Here is a 21959-nt window from a genome sequence, read left to right on the forward strand (position 1 = left end):
ATTTCTCAAATATAAGCATTATTTAGTGTTTTCAAAATGCTCAATTCTACTTTGGTGAGCTGCTTAGAAGATCCACCTCAAGGTCAGGGACAAAACCTTACATGTTATAACTAATAGGTTAAAAAAAAAGGCCAACGATTGAAGTGCAATTAACATGGTGACGTACACTGTAAGTTATGGAAGATGGTGGAAGGGTAGGGTTATAAATTCTGGTTTAAAAAAAAGTGCAACAACCAATTTATTTCGTTTTGACACATAGGATGTCTTCATTTGAGTAGGAGCTGGCAGTGACACTTAGGGGCACCTGTCGAGGCTCAAATTCTGAACTTTAGGATGGTGGAAACCCAATGCTAATTGAGGAATTTCATAAATTGCTTTCCTGTGAATGCTGCACAAGACACACGACAGGAATTAGGCTAACAATTTCCAAGGTATCCCTGTCACAAAATGCAAATTTGACCCATTTGTGGTGCTAGATGACAAGTCATTAGAATACATCCTTTCGGAGACTTGATATCTTCGCCACATGTCATAGAAATCCATCCAGTAGTCGTCACAAAGTTTCACTCTGAACTTAAGTGTCGTATTGACTGACAGGCAGAGCGAGCCGACGCTGCCATCCCTAGAGCTGTGAGTGTGTCTAAAAATGGAAACTGTCATTATCATCTAGCTGTTTTCCTCAGCACAGTTTATCGTGGCAGGGGATGGAACCCCACCTGCTCATAATGAGAAAATCACTGGTACAGAAAAGATCAGGGAAGAGGCCTTTGTGTCTGTTTATGTGTGTGGATCGGGGTGTGTGTGTGTGTGTGTGTGTGTGTGTGTGTGTGTGTGTGTGTGTGTGTGTGTGTGTGTGTGTGTGTGTGTGTGTGTGTGTGCGTAGGGGCATCTGTAGGGGTGTGCATGTGTGTGTGTGTTTGTGTGTGTGGTGTACGGATGAGACGGAGAAACCAGGGCAGGGTCAGAGGAAAGGGAGAGACCCTCCAACACCCTGTGGCTCTGTGCGCTCATCCTGCCTACCTATCAGTATTCAGCAGACTGCCCCTGCCTGCTCTTATCAGGATGGAACTGATTTGGCCTTACAGGAGTTTCTATGCTTGGCTTGTGTCTGTTTTTCCCCTCGCAGCTGTTGCTTTCCAAAAAGTAACACATCAACCTATTTTAGTTATTGTGTTTGTTATTATTTCAAACTAGTAGGATCTGCTGTTTGTTTGGTGTCTTTTTACCATCAATGCATATTCATATCTCAGTTTCTCCTTTACCTCCTCTTATGACGTTTACAGAACACATGGTTCCACGCACGCCTTTAGTTTAATCTCTTTGACCCCCCGTCAGTCCGGCCGACAAACGTGACAAACCCCGTCCACCCGTCTATCTCTCTCTCTCTCTCTCTCTCTCTCTCTCTATCTCTATCTCTCTCTTTCTCTTTCTCTCTCCCCCCTCATCCTCTGTGTCCCTGCTTGAGTAGCAAGCATTCTCCCCCTCCATTTCAAAAATGTCTCTCTGCATCTGTGGAAAAAACACACAGCACTTTGGTCACCAGCATCTCGCTCTGGCGCGTGCGACATAACACTCGCATGCTGCTCATCCGCAGCCTGCCCCGATTCTGAACTCTAAAGTGAGAAAATAAACAGAGAGGGGTTGAGCATTGGGTCGGTGGCTGAAGGTCGCCTCTGTTTTTGAGCGATAATAATGCTCGTGCTATTTTGACAGCTGGCCAGATTTTCATCTGTTCCCGAGCTCCAGGCAGATACACAGAATGGGAAAAAGTTTGAGCTTAGATGTTTGTTTGTTTTTTTATAAAAATGTTTATTGGAAAATGGTTTTTATTTGTCAAAGTCTCTTTTTTTAAAGGAATTGTTCTTGGCAACCTGCCTACCTTTCAACATCTCCGCATGATGTGTTTCCACTGTGTCCTTTATGTTTCCATTCCATGTCTCCTTCATCTCTTTTTTATCATTTTTTTTTCATCATGCGTACGTTTCACTTCAGTGTCTGTCTTTTGATTTACTCCATAATTTATGTGTTTAATCCTTTGATTTCAGTTGATTTTATTGGTGGATTTGACCCATTCCCACTCTACCATGTCAATGAGAAACCATCTCATCTCCTCTTAAAGCCCATGTACCAGTAAGTATGAATGTGTGTATGTTTTAAATGGGACTGTAAGAGCCGGCGTATATGGCAATTCACATTATCCGATACCTTCTGTGGCCATTTTCGGTTGAACCTTCTTGTTTCCTCTTCAAACCTTAACAGATATCACTTACAGGTGAAACTCGAAAAATTAGAATATCGTGCAAAAGTTCATTTATTTCAGTAATTCAACCTAAATGGTCAAACTAATATATAATATAGACTCATTACATTCAAAGTGAGATATTTCAAGCCTTTATTTGTTATAATTGTGATTATTATGGCTTACAGCTTATGAAAACCCCAAATTCAAAATATCAGAAAATTAGAATATTACATCAAATCAATAAAAAAAGCATTTTAAATACAGAAATGTCGGCCCTCTAGAAAGTATAATCATGCATATGTACTAAGTACTTGGTTTGGGCCCCTTTTGCACAAATTATTGCCAAAATGCGGGGTGGCATGGATGCTATCAGCCTGTGGCACTGCTGAGGTGTTATGGAAGCCCATGTTGCTTTGATAGAGGCCTTCAGCTTGTCTTCATTGTTGGGTCTGGTGTGTCTCATCTGCCTCTTGACAATACTCCATAGTTTCTCTATTGGGTTCAGGTCAGGAGAGTTGTCTGGCCAATTAACACAGTAATACCATGGTCAGTCAACCAGTTACTTGTGGTTTTGGCACTGTGGACAGGTGTCAAGTCTTGCTGGAAAAAGTAATTCAGCATCTCCATAAAGCTTGTCAAAAGACAGGAGTATGAAGTGCTCTAAAATCTCCTGGTTGACAGCTGTAGTGACTTTGGACTTGAAAACACAGTGGACCAACACCATCAGATGACATGGTGCCTCAAATCATCACTGACTGTTGAAACTTGACAGTGGTCTTCCACCCCCTTGGATTGTGTGCCTCTCCACTCTTCCTCTAGACTGTGGAACCTTGATTTCCAAATGAAGCGCAACATTTAATTTGGATCAGTGATGATTTGAGGTACAGTATCATGACATCTGCTGCTGTTAGTCCACAGTGTTATCAAGTCCAAAGTCACCACAGCCATCAACCAGATTTTTGAGCACTTCATGCTTCTGTCTGTTGACAAGCTTTATGGTGATGACAATTTCCATTTCCAGATAGACTTGGCACCTGCCCACAGTACCATAAACCACTGGTAACTGGTTGACTGACCATGGTATTACTGTGCATGAATGGCCAGACAACTCTCCTGACCTGAACTCCATAGAGAAACTATGGACTATTGTCAAGAGGAAGATGATACACACCAGACCCAACAATACAGACGAGCTGAAGGCCACTATCAAAGCAACATGGGCTTCCATAACACCTCAGCAGTGCCACAGACTGATAGCATCCATGCCACGCCGCATTGAGGCAAGAATTTGTGCAAAAGGGGCCCAAACCAAGTACTTAGTACGTATGCATGATTATGCTTTCTAGAGGGCCGACATGTATATATTTAAAAACCTTTTTTTATTGATTTGATGTAATATTCTAATTTTCTGAGATTTTTAATTTGGGGTTTTTATAAACTGTAAGCCATAATAATCACAATTATAACAAATAAAGGCTTCACATATCTCACTTTGCATATAATGAGTCTGTATAAGATATTATTTTCATCTTTAAAGTTGAATTACTGAAATGAATGAACTTTTGCACGATATTCTAATTTTCCGAGTTTCACCTGTATATTGATTAAAAGGAAGTTTTAGGGGAATATCCAGGAATGCCAACAAAATAATCTAATCTCAATGCCCACTTATAACTCACTTGTTCCAGAGCTGTTTCAGCATTTGATCAGGATCCAGAAGGTTTCAAAACAACACTGACTAGTAGTGATTGCGCAGACGGTTGCTTGTTCAGTATCTGGAGGGGTTTCAGACATGTCTGGGAAGTCAGCTTCTCTCTGAAACATGCTAGATCCTGTCAGCGGGCTGGAGGGAATGACACGGTTGTGTGTATGTGTGTAGTGCACATGTGTGTGTGTCCACGCCACAGGCAGTAACTGATAGAAATGCATGGGAAAAAACGTACCTAACTCTGTCTAAAATTTGATTAATCAATTAAGCGGTGCAGAGAACTTAATAACAATAAGCCCGGGAAGTCATCTCATAATTCTCTGCCAACATGAAATGAATATTTTATTAGCTTCTTGACAGTTCAATCAGCTCTGTCTCTAATGGGAGGGAGGACATTTTTTCATCTCCGAGAGTCACAGTATATCCTGGAGAAATTCATCCAGGGCAGTGTGTGTTTAATGTGTGTGTGTGTGTGTGTCTTTTGTCACGCTAACATGTACTAACTCCTCTGCTCTGTCTGCCCATGTTTCTGTTCTCTGCAGGTCTACGTAAATAGGAGAACATCCGGCAAGGAGGTGACACAGCACGTTCCCACGCGGACAAAATGGCTATTTTGACACAAACATCCTAGTGCACAGGGGCACGCCAGACATTCCTCCTCTTCTTGATTTCAGTACTTTAAATATGTCATTTACTGGTGTGCTGCCCAGAAAAACCAACACTTCTCAGTTAGGGACCATTGTTTTCCATGACGGGTTCAGGAAAAATAGGGGGAGGGGGGGAGGGATTACAGTTTTTAACAAAGACTCATATTGTGTGTTTAGGGAAGCATCAATCATTTTCTTTGTACTGAGTTATTTGCGAAGGCCCCATTGCTGTGACCTGCCAATAACGGTGGAATACTTTTCAAGAACATGACTGAATAGAACATGCACAGCCTTCAAACACATTGTGTATGTAATCAGGGACTGCCCAGAATTCCCATTCTGTGGCACAGTGTCTTTTAGAGGACTCAGTGATTTAGCATGTTATTGCTGGTTTGGCTCAGATCTTGGCCGGAGGGCTGAATTACAGTGGAGCCTGTGGAATGAGCTATTGTGCGCTGCCTTGTTTACTTTAGGGCCAGGATCTGTGTGCATAAATACACGTGCAAAGCAGGAAAGAGTCAGGGAGAGGTTGAGGGAGGGGAGGGATCAAAAGTACCAAATCTACAGGGGCATCTATCAAAAATAGAAAGTGTAAATAATGAAATGGGAGGGGGATTGGGGGAGGAATTTGGGATTTAGAGTTTGAAATGTGAAATATCGAGAATGCAAAAGAGCTTTGGCTTGTCAGCATTTTTTAAACACGAGGGCCGACATTTGAGTCTTATTTTTTTATTTCTGGAGTCTCATTATTGTGACTTCTTTCACCAAGAGCCGAGTCAGTATTTCTGAAGTGTCAAATGATTGTTAGAAGAGGTGCTGAAAGCTTTGTTTACCCCTCAGTTCTCTCCTCTTGACTACTGACACAACAGGGCTTCATTCCACACGCCCAAGGAAAGGTTACACAGCGTATTTTTTATCTTCCAAGAAAACCATGGAAATTGCTTTACTGTCCATATTGCACACAGCAGTGTTGAATTGTATGGGTATGGTCTCTCCAGCGTAGAAGTAGCATGGCTGTACCTGAGTAAACCAGAGCCATGTCAAAAACAGTTTAGATTCTCAATGGTGATAGTCTCAGTTGTGATTGTTTTATAGCATGTTTTTTACAGGGTTTGTATTGTAATTATGTGTATAACATTATGTAATGGCAAAATAGCTGAACACATGACTTTAACTCATTGTATATGAGCTTGTCCAACAGTAACTGCTGAGTAGTTTCTCATTTGGATTTATTTCATTCTGACAGAGCAACGTTACACATCTTTTATTGAGCCAAAAGTGCACACATGTGGGTCATATCTCCTATGCTGATTGGTAGCACTTCTGTTTTTTAATGTTAGATCTTTCAGAACTTCAGTCAGATTGAGTCAGTGAACCACTACTGCTCTCTGGTGTTTGAAGTGTTCATGTACAAGTTGCAAGACTGCGGAGTTTTCTGCTACAGGTATGCTCTTCCGTAAATGTTTTGTCTTAAAACTGATTTTCTATATCCGCCAATAACAGGAAATCTTGATTTGGTTTTTTTTCCCTTCTAAATATTTTTTCCATTAGGAGAAGTCTCCACTTTGCCCCGGTTGTCTCAATAGGACACTCTATATACTGTTCTTTATTTTATTCATTAGGCTCTGATATTTTGTTTCCCACTACACTTGAAGTAAGAGCATTCAAAGTACGTGAGTTAGTTGATTTATTTCTTGGTGCTACCTTTGAAATTGTCCTCATAGCTTCATTTCTTGTCATCAAAACAGTTGTGAACAAAGAAGCTGCTTTTGGTTCTTCGGTTTTATCTATCCTCACATAAAACTATCCTGCTGTGTGTCAGATTCTTCTGTGATATTAGATGTTCTTCACTGCCAGATAGAAAGTCCACAAACTGGTTTATGATTCAGAAAAACATCCACCACTTCCGCTGACTAATTTCAGAACAATGGGCATGAACCATTTTTAATAAAACTTATCTGTTTGGCAAGATGCAATTATATATGTATGTCATTACTTTCTTTATAATTTAAAGTTTACACACTCTTTGTAAGCTCCTTGTGTGTGTGTGTGTGTGTGTGTGTGTCTGTGTGTGTTAATTAAAACACAAAGCACCTCATATTGTAACATAATCAGTGTTAGTAGTAAATTTGCTACTAAAATCTTCCTCTCAGTGCAATAAAGCCTCTTCCTAAAACCCGCTAACTGGATATAGATGAAACCTGTTGCGGTTGTGTATGTGTGTGCTAGTCTCCACTGAAAAATGTTCTACCTATTTGTAGATTTATTGTTTTTATCTGTATAGAAAGTGGAAAATATTTTTATTTTATTTTGTGTCCTGTGTTACCCCATCACCATGTGACCTGATTGTGTAATCCTATTTATCCAGAACTGTGCTTTGTGTTCATGTAAATAGGTGTTTGTTAATTAAAAAAAATGCTCTTTTAAGGTTTAATCTTGTGTGTCATTTAGTAGACGAGATGTGTGTGTGTGTGTGTGTGTGTGTGTGTGTGCTTATCGAAAAGCATGTGTAAACTCTTGACACAACCAGCAACCAGTAGTAAAGTAATGCTCTTTATTTCTTATCAGAGATTTCTTATCAAGGGAAAACTCAAGGCCACTCATTCAACACCTGTAAAGCAGTGGCTTCTCACTACAGCCTTAGGACATGAAGGCGCGAACACTGCCTCTGATGACAGCCCTGCAGATAGGGCAGTGACGCAGGCTGGCGGCGCAGTCACCACACACAACCAGATGGCCACAGGGGATGAAGACGATGGACACCAGTTTGTCCATGCACACCTTACAGGTCCTCTCCTCCTGCAGCTGCCTCAGAAGCTCCTCCGGGCTGGGGCTCTTCACTGTTGGAGAAAGCACATCAGGGAAAGACAGATGAATACACACACACACACACACACACACACACATTATGTACAAGCTGACTGTTGTGTCGCTGCAAGCCAGGGTAAAGAAATGTTATTGATTATGAAGAGTGATACAAGCTCAAATGTTGCTTGTTTCCTGCAAATGGTGTAGGTGTTGACTTCAGACCTTTCTCTCTTATGGGTGTTTGTGTCCTCACATTTCCAGCACTGGAGCCCTGCCTTGTCTCTGGCTCTGAATGACACAAGCATGAAAAAAAGTCAACTTGAATATCAATTGCAACATTAATGTGTGTACAGTATCTAGTTATAGCAGTTGGACCGTTACCTCTGCTCTGTGGCTCCCTCTGTCTGTCCTCCTGCTCAGCCTGCAGCACGTCAGTCACCAGGTTAGAGACAGAGGTGTAGTGCTGGCCTGTCAAAAGGTATTTGGTCTGGACAAGACTCTCCACCAGGCTGGCTTCAAATCCCATCTGCAGCACAGTCTGCACCACAGGGGAAAGCATGGCCGAAGAGGATGCCAGACCCCCGACCATATCTGGTATGAGATGAGAAAAAGGAAGGAGGTGAGGAGGACAGCACCAGTGACCAGCCACTGGGAAAACATCCACACATTGAATAAACGTTATAGACACTGTGTTCAATAAGTGGACAAATAATAAAATGAACGATTACACAGCTAACCTTTGCAAATATACAAACATTTCAAACCAGAGGCCGTTTTCTATGTACAGTATGTGCTAAAATGTATTATTATTGTAATTCCTCCATTGATCGGAAATATGACTGCCCTGAAACCATGAGCAACCTTTCCGGCAAAGTTACCCTCTTAAGTGTCTAACTTCCGATTCAAAGTCACTGTTACAATCACGAGTTTGCACCAAGTTGACCAAAGAAGAATTAACTGGTTGCAGCAGCATTATTTTCTCGATCGGCACAACATGCAATGCATCTCACAAAGTTTGCTCCCCTTTTCCCTTTTTTGTTAGAAAGTAAGAGTCCATGTTGACGCTTTGATTCTTTGTGAAACAGGATTACACATAGATAATTATTGGCATGGAATCATGGCGGCTATCTTTATATCCAGGGTTTTGGTATGTACCCATCCTTCCCCCATCCTGTTTTTAATTTGCCATGACTTACCATTTCTGGATCCCACATCTCTGCCTGTGGGGGTCTGGGATCCACCCTGGAAAAGGGATAATATATTGAATTTACAATGAAAGTCATGATTTTTTAAATGCAGCCAAATCCATGACAAACTCATTTGTTAGTGAGTGATATCAATTTCCATCTGAGCTAATAAGAGGGATAAAGGCTCTCACCACAGTCTCACCCAGATGGAAATGAGCATCCTGGATGTTGCTGATATACTCCTGGCCCCTCGACTGGATTAAAAACTCACATCTGAGGGGATAAAGAGTTTTTTTTATAATCCGACTGCAGAGCAAAAAACAAGAACTTGACACTGTATATAAATATATGTATATAAACATTTTCATATGCCACATTAAAAAAACAGACACATTGTGGATTCCGCTGAAAATCTGCTTTTTGACAAGTCCTGCTGTTACCGTGGAAACCACTTGGCATGTTCCTGCCAGGGGTCGTCTCCCAGCTCCCAGTTCCTCAGCCCTCCGTCACAGTAGAAGCATTTGACGTTGTCGCCATGACCTGTCAGGGGGAAACAAACCGACAGTGAGAAGTGCAATGAAACCAAACTCTGTGAATCTGTAGAGCTTTACTAGTGAATTTGAAAACAAAATGACTCCTTACACTCCTTTTGTCAGAAATTAAAAACTACGTTTGGCTTTAGGTGTCAATATGCCAAATTGTACATGAAATAGGCCTAGATCTCTTTTACACACTGAAACCTGTAAAACAATGAAGGTGAATCAGCCATTCTCTGACACAGTCTCAATCAAACACATCTAGCATTGGTAAACAAACAAAAAAAAACACTTCTCACTGCAGGGCTACTTTCTTTGATTTCATTATTTTCTGTTGGTTTTGCTGATATTGTGGCCAGAGTCCGTACATTGCCTGAAGCTGTGACACCCTACCTACTTCTTTAGCAGCCCCAGCTTTGTCCAGGTTGTTCTGTCCACAACATCATGACTCAGCAGGACAATTGTACCGTGAACTCTCTCACAAAGAGAGGTCACTCTAGCAGTGACTGGGTCAGCGCTGAATTTTTCACTGAAGTGTGCTAACAGATACTGCAATGTTGAGCAGATGATTATAGGATCAAAACGTTTTTAGGCTTATTTTTTTTAATGGTGAGACAATGAGCACCTGTGTAGAAGAATCCCGATCTGGCGAGAACATCTGGCTGGACTGAGGCCTCGGTGGGCCAGTTGTGGAAAGTGGTGAGCCGGGAATCCTCCGCCTCCATCTCGGGGTAGACCGCCTGTCCAGCGGTCCCCTGGTCGTCCATGGTCATCCTCTGGAGTTGACTCAGCAGCTGGCCGTCCACTGAGTCGGAGGAAGAACCCATTTGAAGTGGAATATTTCCCACGGCTCTGCCCAGGATGAAACCACAAGTGGGGAAATGCCTCTTGTGCTCCACGGCCGGGCTGTCCCCGTGCACCCAGCATCTCAAAATCCCTCCGCAGCAGAAACATTGGACTTCATCCCCGGAGCCGAGGAAGAAGAAGCCCGCCTTAGCCAGGTCTCCAGATGTGACGGGTGCATCTGCCGGCCAGTTGTGAAAAGTTCGAATCCTCGCCCCTTCTCTCCGCATCCGAGGCTCCTCGAGGATGTCCTGCGTGGTGCTCCTGTCATCCGTCATTCTGTGGCATGTATGTTTTCCTCTCTCTTCTAGTCCTGTGCCAGTCATCCCTTTTGCGGTCCATAGTGGAGCGCACACTGAAGGTGAGTGCAGCACACCAGCTGAACTAATATGATCAGCTGCGGGGGCCTGCACGGCGGCCTACAGGAGACTGCTTTCCAGAAAAGCCACCAAATGCCAGAATGTGTGCTCATTGATCCATGCATGAATGAGAGCCTGAACATGCCATGTCGCTCCGCCTCTTGGGAAAGAGCAGGCCAACCATGTAAAGCATTTCAGAGGCATAGGCTACTATGGCTTAACAGCTAATATGAGTATTTATGGGGAAATAAGTTCAATAAGCAACAAAAGTGCACTTAAAAGCTCACAATGAAATCTCAGGAAAACATTTGAACGTATAACGGTACAACTTCATCTATTGTAGGAAAGAAAACAAGCCCTTTCAAACTTTATTACAAGCACAACAGTGGCTCTTTCTCTTGTTTACCCAAAAAGTGTTGACTCTGATCTTCCTGTCTATTGGGTGTTTTTGTCCTGAACGGCTCACTGAATCTCTCCTCCCTTTTGCACCATAGAAAAGTGAGGATGAAGTATTAAAATATTAAACTATAGTCTTACTGTATGTGTTGCATCAAACAACAGTCAAACAGTATGGCTACAATACTCAGTGGTTAATGGTGCATCTTTTCATTATTATTTGTGGGATTGGTTGTTTGCTTTAAAAACTTTTTGAGGATCTAAATCCTAAAAGTTTGATCTACAATGATTATAATACTCAAAAGCTTCACCCTCGACCAAATGTATTGCAATGAAAAGACAAACCACATTGACAAAATAGCTATCAAATCCAAAACACAATATAGGCTACACAAGGGAAATAACTGCTCAATATAGCCTACTTTAGGAACTAACAAACTATAAACAGTGCGATACAGATGTCACCTTTTGACAGAGTTCAGTGATGAGTGGGTGCATCACTGCTACATCCTGGTGGTGAAAGGGAGTAACAACAACATTGCAGACCAAAACCTCACTAATTCAAGTTAACTTGTTTGTCATGTTTAAATGACCATGGCTTCAGTCTGCAGTTATTGGCCTAATGCAAACCTACTAGTGGTAGCCTACATGATAAGCACTTAGCCTAGAGACGTATATCCAGACAGATTGCCAATAGACCTCCTAAATTAATCTACTATGCAAAGAAGCCTATTTGTAATGTCACAATTGTTTTTCTCAGTGCCAAAAAAAATAAAAAATTAGGACAGGGTGGACTTTGCAGACTTTGGCATCAACCAAATCTTTAAGTTAATTGTGGCCTTATTACCAGTTTAATTGTTTAAACATCACACATTCTCAAATAACTAAACTATGTCAGATCTAGGGCCTCTGCAGAAATTGAAAGCCTCACTGTCTGCTGACAGCATCCTTTATTGCTAAATTGTAACTTTACGCTCAGAGATGGCAAAAAATAGCACCATTGTCAGTAAAATTACACTTCTTTAAGACTTAAGTAGACCTACCTGTAATGAGCTGAATGTATTTGTATGATCTAAATAACTGACACAATCAATAGTATGAATTCACTTCCTAAATTTAGCCACCCCGCGGGGAGCGACATGAACTGCAGCGTGCAGCGGCGCCTCAAAGCCCGGATGGAGCAGCCATTGGGGAAGTGAACGGGGCTTTAACGTAACTGAGGAGGGCTCTCTCTCTGGAATAATAAAGACAAAGTAAAAGCCGTAAGGATAGACATCTTCAAGATCCGAAAGGTCCATTCGGCTACATATAACGTTAACTTGAAAACCTGCAGCAGGACTTGACCCGTTTCGGACACAATTATCCGAGTCGACAGACTTGAGCTGTGGAAGTTACGATACGTGCACACAGCGGAAAATATACAGCTGAGCCTGCGCTGCTACAACTGCTAGCCACACGCTAAGCAGCGCTACTAGCCACATAGCTAACTGTAACCGAGCTGTGAACTTGCTTTCAAATCACGGAGATTGAAATCCAGTCACAAGCCCAGGCTCTGTGAAAATCCAGGGACTTGCTTAATGAATTATGTCTGCCACAAGCATTGACCCTCAGGTAGGAAGGCCGATGTAGCTCTCTTGTAGAGAGCTTGCAAGCTAAGCTACCTGCTAACGTTACCGATAGTAGCTGGGCTTTGGCTATTCTTCGGAAGTGCTAGCTAGCCGCTAACGTTGGCCGGTACATGTAGCTAGCAAGTTAACTACATTCCGTTAAACTGTTAAATGTTTATAATGGACATTTGAGAAAGATGACACCTATATGTTAGTATGCAAACTGTTGTCAAACGCATATTTTACTGACTATGGGTTTTACGTAATGTAAAAAAAACTCCCCACCTATGTCTACTTGAAACCAGAAGCTATTGGTAAAATAATTAAACAGGTTGAACGTTGAAGCTAACGTGACTTAGTCAGTACATCTTAACTTCTAGGTCTTATTGGAGGTGTCACAAATACCTGCATGGTGTGTACGCTCAGGCTGAACCAAATATATTCAACCTATGGGAAAATATGTGACAAGCTCATGCATTATCGCTATTCCTTATAGATCGTCCTTAGCCATTTTAAGAGGGCTAGCGAAGTTGTGCGTGAATTAACGCTAACGTTAGCTGGTTTATAAACTAACTCGGGTTACAAACATATGCCGCTTTCACTGTAATAAAGTAATGTTAGGTAAGTGCTTTGCATTGCCTCTGTTCAGGAAGTAGTCTTAATGTTGAGCCTCTGAAAGATAACAAATATATATGGGTAACATCAGAGGCTGTACTCACTCCCAAATTATTTGTGAAATTAACCTTGTGGTTTCCCTTTTCTTTTCATGGTCAAACATGGATGCAGAGATCAAAGGGACAAGCATCTAAAGGTAAGCCAGAGCATCTTAACTGACTGAATCACTTAACACGTTTTGTTTTTTAATCTGTTTAGTAAGAGCCTACTTTTTCCACTACTGTCAGTCTATGCTATAATTAAACATAAATAAATACAATGTGATTTGTTTTGGCACTGTGTGAACACAAAGTACAGATGAAATGTAAATGTTGCCAGGGCTGATAAGTTCATTTGCTATTATTTGTCACTTTTACACTTAGTATCCATAATTGGAAGGACACATTTGGCTGACTGTAATGTGGATATGTTCTTCAGAACAAGTTGAGTATGACACAAACAATATCAAGGTCAGGGGTTTTATTAATTGAGTGGGGGCACCAATGGTATAAAACAAAGTGTGCAATGACATTGGAGTAGAACATCCACCATGTGTGCACCTGAAAGGATGTTTCAATCATATTCAAAAATGTGGTCACAAACGCTGGTTCTGTCTCAATCCCTAACCCGTAAAGGCATGCACATTGATTTTCGCATATCAGATGGTCCACCTCCGGTTCCTTCATTAGTCAAAGTGGTCACATCTAGAAAAGAGGATTTTCTTTCCTGACCACGGAACACTGGCAGGTGTGTTCTCTAATATGTGCAAACTATTGAATAACCAGGCAAAATATACATATCAGGCTCACACTTCCCTCAGGCCCACCATTTGCTGCCGTTGTACAGAATTATTTAGTGATACTTCATCGTTGCCAGTTCCTCACTAACATTAGTGTTTGTGACAGTGTTGTTAGGGCCCTCATAATTTTTTTTTTTTTTTTATGATTAGTTCAAGTCATCTTTGATTTACTGCAGTTACTGGGGGAGGTGGAGGGATTTTTTCCATATGTAGGGGCTGAATTCTTAGTCACACCATTTCAAACTGAAACCAACCAGATGGTTAAAACACCAATGTCTGAATGTATTGAATAAACAGAACTCTTTCATCTATATATGTGTTTCTTAAATGTACATTAATCTAATTTTGTTTTGTTGCAGTGCAAAATGGTTCACTGCATCAGAAAGAGACTGTCCATGACAATGACTTTGAGCCATACCTCACTGGTCAATCAACTCAGGTAAAGCTCAATATCTCTAAGAGAAAAAGTCACATAGTTCGAATTAATATCACCATTTGTGTTACATCGATTTATTATTTATTTATGTTCTCTTATGAATGCAAATGTTACGCCCCCTGAGGCAGCTTGTTATTTGTGATACTGGGCTAAATAGATTAGAGTTACTTCACATTGTCCACAATCACCTTTTAAAACTGATCAAACTGACGTTTTAAGCACTGAACCAATGTTAAGCATTACAAAATTCCTGTTCCATTGAAAGTAAAATTTCAAATACACTCTTTACAACTGTGGAAACATATCATGACATGGTCGTTTCAGCGGAATTGTATTCAAATGACTTTAAGTTATGCTAAATAATTTTCCCATCTCAAAATTGGATGCTTGAAGAGTTCTATTGAATTGAAATTTTTTCTTGAAATCAAACTGTTATCACTTGCTTATGTTGCGGCTCTGCTGATCTTCATTCATCCAGAACAACAGTTACCAGTCCATCAACGACCCCTACCTGTCCAGCTACTACGCCCCCTCCATTGGATTTCCGTATCCCCTCAGTGAGGCTCCTTGGTCCACAGGTGGGGACCCCCCTATTCCGTACCTGACCCCCTATGGGGCCTTGAGTAATGGAGACCATCACTTCATGCCCGACACAGTGTTCGGGCAGCCGGGGGGCCTGGGGAGCAGCATCTACCCCCACAGGTTTAACTTTTTCCCAGAAAACCCTGCCTTCTCTGCTTGGGGCACAAGTGGCACCCAGGGCCAGCAGACTCAAAGTTCGGCCTATGGTGGCAGCTACAGCTATCCTCCCAGCTCCCTGGGGGGCACCCTGGTGCCTGATGGTCAGACTGGCTTTCACAGTGACACCCTCAACAAAGCCCCCGGTATGAACAGCCTGGAGCAGGGTATGGTTGGTTTGAAGATCGGAGGGGATGTCACTGGACAGGGGTCAGGAGTCAAAGCTGTGGGCTCTGTGATTGGTGGACCTGCTGTGGCAGCCACAGGAAACGGAGCCTCACCAATAGGAATGCCTCCCCCCAAACCCACCTCCTGGGCTGCCATCGCCAGCAAACCTGCCAAGCCACAGCAGCTGAAAGCTAAGGTAAAACCAGGGATGCCCAATCCAGGGGGAGCTCTGCCCCCACCACCAATCAAACACAACATGAACATTGGGACTTGGGAAAAGGGCCCAGTGACTAAAGTAGCCACAGCCCCAATGCAGCATCAGCAGCAGCCTCTTGGCTTGCCTCATGGATTGCCACCTCAAGGCCCCATGCAGCAAGGACCCATGCATCCCCCTCCTCCCCAGTCTTTGGTGCAGCCCCAGATGCAGCCTATGGCCTTACAGCCCCCCCATCATCAGCACCATCAGCCACCACCTCATCAGACCTACCAAAACCACACTCAGCCCCCTCAACCTCAGACCCGCTGGGTTGCCCCACGCAACCGTAACCAAGGATACGGCCCTGGCCAGGACGGTAGTGGTGTGATGGGTATGGTTGGTGGTGGGAACTGTGGCCCCCAAAATTCTGCCAGCCAGGGACCTGGTGCAGAGTCCCATCCAGTGCTGGACACACTGCGTGCCAGCCATAGCTACAACCCCAAGGAATTTGAATGGAACCTGAAGAACGGTCGCGTTTTCATCATTAAGAGCTACTCCGAGGACGATATCCACCGCTCCATCAAGTACTCCATCTGGTGCAGCACAGAGCATGGCAACAAGAGGCTGGACTCAGCCTTCCGGGTCATGAATGGTAAAGGCCCTGTTTACCTGCTGTACAGTGTCAATGGCAGTGGTCATTTCTGCGGCGTGGCAGAGATGCGGTCACCAGTGGACTATGGCACCAGCGCCGGTGTTTGGGCACAGGACAAGTGGAAGGGCAAGTTTGACGTGGACTGGTTGTTTGTTAAGGATGTGCCTAATAGCCAGCTGCGACACATTCGCCTGGAGAACAACGACAACAAGCCAGTGACCAACTCCCGTGACACCCAGGAGGTTCCTCTGGAGAAGGCCAAGCAGGTGCTCAAGATCATTGCCTCCTACAAACACACCACCTCCATCTTTGATGACTTCTCCCATTATGAGAAGAGGCAGGAAGAAGAGGAGGAGGTGCGTAAGGTGGGTAAAGTCATCTTATTATATTGCATTAAATACACCAAAAATTAGTATTTGCGATAAAAGTTTTGTTAATTTTTCGGGAATGCTAGTTTCTTTTTACTGTTTGTGTCTCAGGGACTAATTCCTGTTTTTCTTTTTGTTTATTTTCTACTTTCAACAGACTTTTGAACCTCCTCAGATACAGAGTCGCTCTCGGTTGGATCAGGTAAAGAACTGTCATATTTTCTTGCTGGTGTCATTGGCTATTCGAGGAGTATTTAGTCTCTGACAACGATTTATTATTGCTGTTAATTTGTGTGAATCACGTGAGGAAAAGGACATTTTAGATAATTTAATATTTGACTGGTTTAAGTAGAAACATTTAGACCTCCTGTTCATCAACATGCCATATTTATATGTCTAATGTTGTTGTTTTTTGTTGTTCTCTTTTTCAAACAGGATCGCCAAAACAGGAATAAACAATAGAAGACATTCATCCATGGCTTTATCAACAGTTACACTAGGACTTTTGATTTAAGAGACAGAAGAATATGAAAATTCAACCAAGCCCTTCATTTTTTTTTTCTATTTAATCCTGGTGAATCTCTGCCATTGTCGAGACTTGTGCTTTTTTTGCCCCATGTACCACCCACTTTTTGTGCAGGGATAACAAGCTGATTTAATGTATCACCTAGCCACCATCACCACACTTTTTAGTTCATTTTTTTTTATTATATATTTTTCTTCCCGTTCCATCTCGTACTCTTCTCTCACCAGACTGGTTTTCGCTCTCCTGCCCCCACCCCCTCCTCTTTCCAATTGAATCAGGGTTTGACTGCACCATGGAGGAAAAAAGAATCTGCCACTTTATATTTCAGTACAATCAGGAACGTATGTGTCCTGCCCCATTTGTCCACTTGGGGGCGACATTGCCATGCTTCAGAAGTTTAACTGTGCCAACAGGGTTGGAGGATCCCAAAGGCAATGTCGGACTTGGAGCCGTGAGATAATAAAACTTCAATGGTTTATCTATTTTTCATTCAGATCGACAAAATCTCTATTTTTTTGGCTTACTACTGACAATTTTCATTTCAGAAAACCTGTTTTCTGGAGCCTTACTGTTTTTTTTCTAATTATTGATGACTTTTCAAAAGAACTGCTCAAACAGTGACACTGCTGGAGAAATCAGGGAAAGTGTGAATTCACACAGGACTCGAGACATTTCTGAGGAGGAATTGCAAAGGCCTCTGGGAAAGAAAAAAAAGCGATGTGTCCTCCACAACCAGAACTCTAACCATTTTAAGTAAAAATACATTGTACTATGGACATTGTTCACACCCCTCTGCTTTGCTTTCTTTTGATGTTTGTCTTGACGAGGTCTTTTGTATGTTCATCAGGAGATTCTGCTTGTGTATGCAACCCAGTCTGAGAGAATTGTCACACCCACCATTTTAAATTGTTTTATAATCAGAATTATGTAATGATATAACTAATACATGGAATGAATCGTAGCTATTGTATTTTTGTTCTACAGAACGTGGGGGGGAGGGTTCACGTATTTGTCCATTCACCATCATTCTGTCTTAATCCCCCCCTTTATTTTTTTCCCTTGAATTTGGTTTTTGCTAAGTCTATCATGTTGGTTGTAATGCTAAGCTTTAACGTAGGAGCCTATATATTCATGGAGAAAGCCTAAAAATGTATAACCTAAAAAATTAATGTAACTGATTTACTATCGAGTAAGAAAAAAAAATATGAATGAAATGTGGTTTCTGTGTGATTTTTGGTTGTTGTTGGGGGAAAATAGTTTGTTTCTAGACTAAAACCATTGATTATAATACAGTGAAGTACTTTCCGGTATGTGAACGGAAAAAAAAGATTGGATATTAAAGAAACGATCAATAATATGTTTGTGGCCATGCATGGCAAGAGAGTGTGCTTGAGATGTTGAACCATTTTGCATCCTGCAGCTTGTCTGTGAGGTGACAGGGGTGATGATGGTTAGTGAATGGTCCTTTAACAAACTGGCCTCTCCTCATTTCAGAGCCAGAATGGCGTTTTTTTCATTTGTGATCAGCAACTTGTCTCTCCTCTTGATTAGTTCACTGGAGTATATAGTGCATTGATCTCATGGATTATATAATGCAAAACGGAATGCTGCTAATAGACGTGGCTGTCTCTTGCATTCAGAGGTGTCTTCTTTCTCATTTGACATTTTCTGTGTAAGAGTAAAAAGGAGAGAATGATGACAGCTGCATCTGGTTGGGTATTGTGGCCTGAGCTTATTCACACTAAATGGTTTGGTCTTTGAAGGTTATGTGAGAGTGTTTATGCTAAATGATCTATTGTGATTCAGTCAGAACTTCACCCTGTTATACAATATTTAGATTGCAGAAGTACTGCACTTTGCTGAGGTCAATCTAGTGTGAGTGTAAACCGTGTTCTTCACAAGTGTATTTCCAGATGTTTGAAGCTGCATTGTATTTTTATTTTTAACCTGGCCATTGTATCCCCTTGTGTTCTAGCGAACCAACCGGATCCTTTCTTCTCTATATGTTATTTTTTTTTTACCTGCATTAATCAATAGCTAGGTTGATCCCAAGCAATACGAACGAAAATGAACGCCCTTCACATGCTTGCCTTCACTGACGCTGCTCTCGCCAACCACAAATAGTCAGGGGGAAAGACGAGAAGTTAAAGGATGCCAAGACTTGAGTCGCAGCTCTCGTCTTTTGCCTCAGGAAGCATGAACTGGTTGTGATTGTGGTACGCTGGCTTACACGCACGTTGATGATAGCTGTTGGCTGATGTTTGTTGCAATTGAGGGATGTCCGGTTAGCCATTAATAGTGTGTCTGGGGGTATATATGTATCGACGTTACAAAAAAAGATTAATGACAAAAGATATTATGAATATTGACGATTTCCTAGGCTGCAGTAGTAGTGGGCGTACCTTGTCTAAAAAGTTCTATCTTGGTTTTTCTTGATAGGAGAAATCAAGCCTTAATAAACTGTCCATTCAGAAATGAATTTGTGTTGATCTCATAAATGATCTTGTTTCCCTGTAGGCTAGTGGCCTTATACAAAGAGGGGAAGCTTTTTAGGGCAGCCCCTGTGCTTAAATGTCACTGTTTTCTGCAATTGTTTTTGCCTGTTGTCTTTTTGCATGTCGCTGCTACAGTAAATACTGCTGTCAAAGCAGACCTTTGTGTCTACAGGCGCAGAAGATCTGCAAAAAATTCAAATGAAATAGTGCACAAACACGAGTGCTGCTATACATGGAATCAAAGTTTAAGGTATTTACAAGGGCATTTCTGTCATATAAAAGTGCACAGCATTGGACATTTTAGAAGTAAATTAAACTTTAAGCGTTAAATCCATGTAGGCTAAATGTGTGTCCATAATAAAGTTTTTTAATTCCAGTTATGTGGCCCTGATTTGCCCTGTACACATTCTGTTACCATTACTGAATATGTATAATCAGTTTGTTAATCAGCAAAGGTTAACAATGGAATATATTAGTTCCTGCAGTTGTCAAAAGATAGTTCTCTTCTTCCCTCAGGAGCTCTCCATGGTGCTGATTTCCTGATTTGGAGGAACTGCTGGTGGCATGTTCCAGTCCCATAATGGAGTAAAGAACACTGCCTGGAATGAGAACACTGTAAGTGATATATGTTACATGAAACGTTGAGGAAGATTGTCTTGCGTTGAACAGACAAGACTGTAAAATATAATCCCATTTTAATTCACACAGTTATTTTGGCGTCTTCACTAGAGCTCACCAGGGCAACAGTCTTACGTTTTCATTTACCATTTGTAAAAGATCATATGGATCAAACATAGGTCTGCAAAGTAGCTATTACTTCCATTTACAACTCCACATAAAATAATAACAACAAGCAGAAAAACTCAGTGCAGTTCAGGCTTTATTTGGATCACATTACAAATCATGCATCCAACTGAGACAAATAAAAAGCAAACAATTTCACATTCAGGAGCCCCTGCTCTGTGGACCCGTAGAATCATTCTGGAGCTCAATGTAGCAAACAGTGGGTAGCATAAATATATTACTAACATAAAGACCCTACATTGAGTTATTTGTGTTTGGCTCAATGCTCAAATTCTTGATTAAATAAGTGATGTATAATACTGGTACATTCAATACAATGGTTGCTTGAAATCATGTAACATGAATTTAAACCAGTTCAAGGTACCTGAACATTTCAATTATAAAACTAATGATGATCGCTATGTGAAAAGAAAACTTGCAAAATTCTCCAATTTGTGGTTGATTCAAGCCAATTCAGTTTTTTCATTGTTTTATAATAAATGTCATTTTTAATCAAAAGACATCTGAGCTAAATTGATTGATTGATTGTCTTTATTTCGAATATGTAAGCAATAAAAAACAAGGTGAAAATAGTAGTAGATGAATAGATAAAAAACAAAAAGCAAAAAATTAATAAAAAACAGACACCCTTTCTACATGCTCGAAAGGGGGTAGGACATTAAAAATATCTTTACTGTAATATTCCACTAAAACACTCATCTTTGAAACTGCTGCAACGAGAAAACCTGTGTAGTGGGTCTAAACATTGATAAGTTATTGATAAACTTTTAGTGTATTTCTTGAATCTAGTTTAGCATTAGAGATCCTTGTGGCCTTCACTTTGCTACAGCATTCACCATGCGTTGTCAGAAGGACGCCTGTAGGTGGCGTTGTATAACTTGGTTTTCTATATGTTGACTCCATCCGACACTGCAGCCATCGTCCGTTTGTATCTCTTTCAGGCTGCTAAGCCGATGCTGTAGGCCTGAAGTTTAAACCACACTCTGGAGGTGTGTGGTTTAACTGACTCGAGCTGTTGTCCTACTTTTGACGATTAAATTATTCATTTTAGAACAATTTAATATAAAGCAGAGACTGCCGCCTCATCGTTGGCCTCTGGAACAATGTGTAAAATAGGACGAACTGTCACAACAGGACTCTCAACCTATAGAGACGGCCACACTAGGCGCCTACAGACCAAGGATTTAGCATTAATGTAGGCTACTAACCGCGGTGGATGTTTCCATTGTCACTAAGCCGTTTGGCTGTTTAATTTGTAAGCAGGCTTTGGGCATTGGCCCACGTTTTAAACTGTGCCGTGGTAAATCCTACATTTGAAATATAAATATTGATTTCCTTTTTTTATTTAGGTACATTTATTGACCTTAAGCCTGTCAGTAGATAGATTTATTTGCTCTGACAAGATAAAAACGTGCGTAGCACGCTTAAAAATGAGCAAGTTTGTAAATTCACAAATGTTTAGACGTACTAAAAGTATCATACATTTAATTATTCCTGATGTTTTGTAGGCCAAAAAAGGAAGGCCATTGACCCCACTTGGCAAAAGTCCAATTGTTTCTGCGTCGTTTTCTGCACAAGGCGTTTTACATTTTGGGGGGTTAATTTAGACAAAGCCAACAATTTTGACTAACAACGTGCTTTAAAAGTTAATCTGGCGTTAACCTAATTTCTTGCAATAATAAATTGTGTTAAAGTACGCATTGCGCCCACGCATCCAAAGCAGCACACACACATACTCGCGCACACGTGCTTGCGCACGCACACACTCACGTGCAGTGGGGTGACAGTAC

General features: G+C 41.5%; 3 protein-coding genes across 6 annotated transcripts in view; 2 read left to right on the top strand and 1 right to left on the bottom strand.

Moving 5' to 3' along the window:
• nkain4 (sodium/potassium transporting ATPase interacting 4) overlaps positions 1-7018 on the top strand; it is a 60014-nt gene extending 52996 nt beyond the window's left edge. Inside the window, exons 6-7 of the mRNA XM_080031480.1 lie at positions 2046-2130; positions 4493-7018. Of these exons, the coding sequence (XP_079887606.1) occupies positions 2046-2130; positions 4493-4502 (95 nt within the window). The 3' untranslated portion in view covers positions 4503-7018. The remainder of the gene's footprint in view (positions 1-2045; positions 2131-4492) is intronic.
• Positions 7019-7237: 219 nt separating this feature from the next.
• Positions 7238-10297, bottom strand: birc7 (baculoviral IAP repeat containing 7; the record flags this gene model as incomplete). Its single annotated transcript, XM_080030466.1, has 7 exons — positions 7238-7437; positions 7628-7693; positions 7787-7996; positions 8602-8647; positions 8784-8865; positions 9033-9132; positions 9754-10297. 7 exons carry the CDS (start codon positions 10295-10297, stop codon positions 7238-7240), a joined length of 1248 nt encoding a protein of 415 aa, XP_079886592.1.
• A 1631-nt stretch (positions 10298-11928) lies between these two features.
• LOC307252633 (YTH domain-containing family protein 1-like) lies at positions 11929-19615 on the top strand. 4 transcript variants are annotated; one of them, XM_080030356.1, is made up of 7 exons: positions 11929-12337; positions 13120-13144; positions 13371-13430; positions 14146-14225; positions 14701-16345; positions 16502-16546; positions 16780-19615. In XM_080030356.1, the coding sequence occupies exons 1-6, from the start codon at positions 12311-12313 to the stop codon at positions 16507-16509; spliced, it is 1845 nt and encodes a 614-aa protein (XP_079886482.1). In that variant the 5' UTR covers positions 11929-12310; the 3' UTR covers positions 16510-16546; positions 16780-19615. The 4 variants fall into 4 exon arrangements, with proteins under 4 accessions (XP_079886482.1, XP_079886479.1, XP_079886480.1 ...); XM_080030353.1 differs by having other exon boundaries at positions 14701-16341; XM_080030354.1 differs by having other exon boundaries at positions 14701-16332.
• The last annotated feature ends 2344 nt before the right edge of the window (positions 19616-21959 follow it).

Source organism: Ammodytes marinus, assembly GCF_949987685.1.
Source record: "Ammodytes marinus genome assembly, chromosome: 7".
Lineage (NCBI taxonomy): Eukaryota > Metazoa > Chordata > Actinopteri > Uranoscopiformes > Ammodytidae > Ammodytes > Ammodytes marinus.

What these genes read in the sequence shown, in the direction of transcription:
- LOC307252633 (XM_080030353.1), top strand. Translation starts at nt 12,311, where the DNA reads ATGTCTGCCACAAGCATTGACCCTCAG. An exon ending in AAGAGGAGGAGGTGCGTAAG is followed by an intron (nt 16,342 to 16,501) that starts GTGGGTAAAGTC and finishes TACTTTCAACAG; the next exon opens with ACTTTTGAACCTCCTCAGAT. An exon ending in GTCGCTCTCGGTTGGATCAG is followed by an intron (nt 16,547 to 16,779) that starts GTAAAGAACTGT and finishes TTTTTCAAACAG; the next exon opens with GATCGCCAAAACAGGAATAA.